We start from the raw sequence: 4,324 nt of genomic DNA, 5'->3' as shown, positions 1-4,324 counted from the left end.
GTTCATTTTACCTTGTTTCTCATAATGGAGAATGCAGTTTGTTCATCCACGTGGCTCAACGAAACAATAAGTTTGTTGATTGCCCTAAGGTGCCAAAAACTATTCTTCATTGTGAAACTTTGATTTGCCGTTAATGAAAAAGAGTTCATACGGTTGGCAGCAACATAAGACTGTAATGAAGAAAAAGAGAGATCGATAAATTAAAAGGACTAATACCAATTATCTACATAGTATGTGGCCTTTTCTTGAAGATACGCACAAGATTAGAAAAAGAAAAAGTAAAGAAAGCAAACACAAGAACAAAAATAAAAATAAAAAGCAATAAAATACAAGAAAAAAGAGTTAAAGCCCGCGTTACTCCTCCAAATCTAGTATTCCTCTTCTTCTCCAAATGCTAATCAAATCTGTTTAAAACACAGTCTCTCTCTCAAGAACTCAGCTTTACTGTGTTCAAATGTTCTACCCTGACAACCTCATGGGTCAGAGAAGAAAATGCCTAGTGCTTCTCTTTCTTTTCATGCTTCAAACCCTCTTCTTCTCCAACAGTTTATCTGCTTGTCTAAATGGAAGTTGCCAGGTTTGGTTTCTTAACCCATTTTTTTTTCTTTTGTAGAATTTCAGCTCTTAATTTTTCCGAAAGTAGTAAAAAATGAAAATTTGCAGCTTGCAGAGCCATGTTCCATGGCATCTGATTGTGGGTCTGGTTTGTATTGTGGCAACTGCCCTCCTACTGGGAATACTCAACCTGTTTGCATCAGAGGTCAAGTAGTCCAGCCCACATCAATTGTAAGTAGAAATTTGATACTTCATCATGTGATTGAGATGAATCACAAATTATTTCCTTATTTGGTTTCTACTTTAGTGAAAATTTTGAGTTTTCGTCATGGTTGGTGATGATCCCACACATTATTTTCTTCCTAAACTTCCATTTAGGTTAGGAATTTGAGATTTTGTTAAATGGGTTTTTTAATTTGCAGATGAAAGGATTACCCTTTAACAAGTACTCATGGTTGGTGACCCATAATTCATTTTCTATTGTCAATGCACCATTACTCCTTGGTGTGCAAAGAGTGACATTTTACAACCAAGAAGATACTGTTACCAATCAGTTAATGGTATGGTATGGGCATGACCTCTGCTGTATTAATTGTTATTTATTTGAAATTTCATTAGTATTCATTGGTTCTTGTGGTTTGGAATTCTGGGTCTGATGTAGAATGGTGTGAGGGGATTGATGTTGGACATGTACGACTTTGAAGATGATATATGGCTGTGCCATTCTTTGCATGGCCAGTGCTTCAACTTCACAGCTTTCGTAAGTTTCCTACACTCTTCTTAACTCTAGTTGTTATTGTTAATTGTTTACATTTTTAGTTTGTGAAAATTGGGTTTAATGCAACGAGAGAACTTCGATTTGGTTAGGAACCTGCTCTTAATACTTTGAAGGAAGTGGAAGCATTCTTGAGTAAGTACCCGACAGAGATTGTGACTATTATAATTGAGGACTACGTTCATACTCCTAACGGGTTGACAAAGGTGTTCACGGCAGCTGGGTTACAAAAGTATTTGTTTCCGGTTTCAAAAATGCCAAAAAATGGTGAAGATTGGCCTACTGTAACTGATATGGTTGCGGATAATCACCGTCTTCTGGTTTTCACCTCTATTGCTTCGAAGGAGGCTGATGAGGGAATTGCCTATCAGTGGAGATACATGGTGGAAAACGACTGTAAGTATAAGTAGTTTTTGGTAAATACGGCATTTCGTTGAACTAGAAGTCAAATTATGTATTACAATAAGCCTAGTACCCTACTGTAAATCAGTTTCATAAGGAGTCTTTATATCATCATGCACACCATCCAGTCAACTCGTGTACATATTTCTCAAAGAGTATTCATCTCTCATTTCTATTTAATCAACAGGAGAAGTCTATATGTAAAATAGATGCCCACCTCTAGTCAAGTTTATGGAATGCATGTTCTGACTACCAGTTCAAAAAGAATAAGTACCAAATAGCTTTAGCATTTACTTTCGTCCACTGAAGCTTTTTTATTTGTCTCAGCTGGAGATCCTGGAATCGTGCAAGGCACATGTCCACACAGACCGGAATCAGAGCCGCTGAATTCACGAAAGGCATCTCTGTTTTTTCAGAACTATTTTCCTACCTATCCAGTCCAAGACGATGCATGTAAAGAACATTCAGTTGGTCTTTATGAGATGGTTGGTGCCTGTTACAAAGCATCAGCTGGAATGATGCCAAACTTTCTTGGAGTGAACTTTTACATGGTACCAAAAGTATTTAACTTTTAGAGTTGAAGCATAAATAAAAAATATACAGGTTTCATGTCTAAATGGCTAACAGTGAACAAATTACACAGAGGAGTAATGGAGGAGGTGCTTTTGATGTTGTGGACAGAATGAATGGGCAGAGCTTATGTGGCTGTAGTACTATCTCTGCCTGCCAGGTTTGTATGATCTAAGACTTCTACTTTGTATGGAGAGGTTATTCCTTTCCTTCAATATGCATATATATGATATTCTAATGTATGGAAACCATTCTTTTACGGGATTTTGTAGGCTGGAGAACCTGTAGGTTCTTGCAAGAACACCACCTCAGCTAATAAAAGCCCTTCAGCTACAGCTAATGGGCATGGCAGCTTTGATGGATATGTTCAATTATCAGGATCGTCTTCACCTGCCCATTTCATGAATATCATCATTTTCAACTTGATTTATTTTTCCATAGTGGTGACTTTGTTGTAACTACTCTTCTTTACACGAGAATTCAGAGGATAAATTATTAGTGAGCTTTCCATCTACGATAGGTCTTTTATATTGTCTTAGTTTAACATATTTCAAGTTGACTACATCTATGTATTTGTTTAGTGGAGGTTAGACATCATTATAGAACTTTCAGATTAAAAGCTAGTTGCTGAAGTTGCGGAATGTAATTGAAGAAGGGTAAGAATGTTCTATGAAGTTAACAGAACTAGGTCCTTTTTGTGCTGTGTGCGGGAGTTGTGGGTTAAGACAGGTCAAGTGAGTTTTTGTCAGGACTCATTCATGGTTCAGGTACGGACTATGATTCACCTTTTCCTGTACTATAATGCTATACTATTTATTATTTGCAGCTTTAAGAGTCATTTTAGGTAATTAATTCCATTGTTCCAATAGTGAACTAGTAAATTTGCTCCTAGATGATGCCACTTGCGCTTAGGTTTTGATATTCCGTGAAGGCTCTAAATGTGAATGAATTTCCATAAATGCTTGGTCCCGTGATTCTGGGGCATGTACTCTTTACCGCAAGAATCCGTTAATGGCTGCTTTTTAAATAATCTGGGTGAAATGGGATGTAAATTGAACCGCTATTCGGAATTACTACCCAGAGTCCTTTAACTCTCATTGTTGGTTCTCTAAGACCCCTTATGATGAACCACTATGATTAGTGAGTAGATGCATTAATTCATTATGAAAGCACCCAATAACTATGAGCTAACAACTACTACCATGGCATCATTCAAATTGTATCATGCTGCTTATCAGTGTTTGGACTTGGATTAATGGCGTAATAGTTGATTCTATTGTTATCTGTGTATTGGATAAAAGAATCTGACTCATCCATGTTACATGTTTTCAGATTGTGTAAAGTTGAGATGTAGGTGGAACTGGAAATCATGTAGTTCGGTCAGTTTAGTCAGGTAGTTCCCCTTTATCTCCATCATTGTTTTTTTTTTTGTTGTTGTGACTTTTGTATAACTTAAATCTGCCACGATGTATTACTAAGTAAAGTATATGTTTGTTTGTGACCTTTTACATATTTACATATTGATCATCGCCTTTCAACACCAGTGATCTCCATCTGGATCTTGAAAATATAAAATGAACTGGAAATGATGAAACACAGTTTTTCAGTTCACTCATCCCTTCTTTCTCTCACGCACACACAAAAACACATACCAGTCCTCCCACAATGCATTTTATGGCCGGTAAAAGGGTTCGCGGAGTTTCATTTGGCTTGGCCTTGTCCTGCGTAGACCAGAAAGGAAATCGGAATTGTTCCACTTGGACACTGAAGGCAAGATTGCTAATAGGAGGTACCATATTGCTTAGGGGTGTACCAAAATACATATAGGACAAAATAGCCATTGCCTTTGGGTTGGTACATCCCCAAGCAAATTGGCATCCCCCGTTAGCAGCCTTGACTGAAGGGGTGTTGTAATTGTTCCTCTTGGACATTGAAAGAGAGTTGGAATTGCTACTGATAATTTTTGTGGATTATAATTGTTTTGCTAAGAATTAGGTATGGATGTAGCTGCCAGTGAAACAT

The 4,324-nt window shown here is 37.2% G+C and overlaps 1 protein-coding gene across 1 annotated transcript; it reads left to right on the top strand.

Moving 5' to 3' along the window:
- The first annotated feature begins 280 nt into the window (after nt 1-280).
- LOC113346674 (PI-PLC X domain-containing protein At5g67130-like) lies at nt 281-3,843 on the top strand. The gene is made up of 9 exons (XM_026590159.1): nt 281-577; nt 664-786; nt 978-1,115; nt 1,217-1,315; nt 1,423-1,726; nt 2,060-2,283; nt 2,376-2,462; nt 2,575-3,069; nt 3,635-3,843. Exons 1-8 carry the CDS (start codon nt 455-457, stop codon nt 2,758-2,760), a joined length of 1,284 nt encoding a protein of 427 aa, XP_026445944.1. The 5' UTR covers nt 281-454; the 3' UTR covers nt 2,761-3,069; nt 3,635-3,843.
- The last annotated feature ends 481 nt before the right edge of the window (nt 3,844-4,324 follow it).

Source organism: Papaver somniferum, chromosome 2 (genome assembly GCF_003573695.1).
Source record: "Papaver somniferum cultivar HN1 chromosome 2, ASM357369v1, whole genome shotgun sequence".
Taxonomy (NCBI): Eukaryota; Viridiplantae; Streptophyta; class Magnoliopsida; order Ranunculales; family Papaveraceae; genus Papaver; species Papaver somniferum.
The sequence above is the reverse complement of the archived record's forward strand: the minus strand, read 5'-3'. Positions and strand labels throughout refer to the sequence as shown.

Coding starts and splice junctions, on each gene's coding strand:
- LOC113346674 (XM_026590159.1), top strand. CDS start 455: ATGTTCTACCCTGACAACCTCATGGGTCAGAGAAGAAAATGCCTAGTG. Junction 787..977: donor TAGTCCAGCCCACATCAATT/GTAAGTAGAAAT, acceptor TTTAATTTGCAG/ATGAAAGGATTACCCTTTAA. Junction 1,316..1,422: donor GCTTCAACTTCACAGCTTTC/GTAAGTTTCCTA, acceptor CGATTTGGTTAG/GAACCTGCTCTTAATACTTT.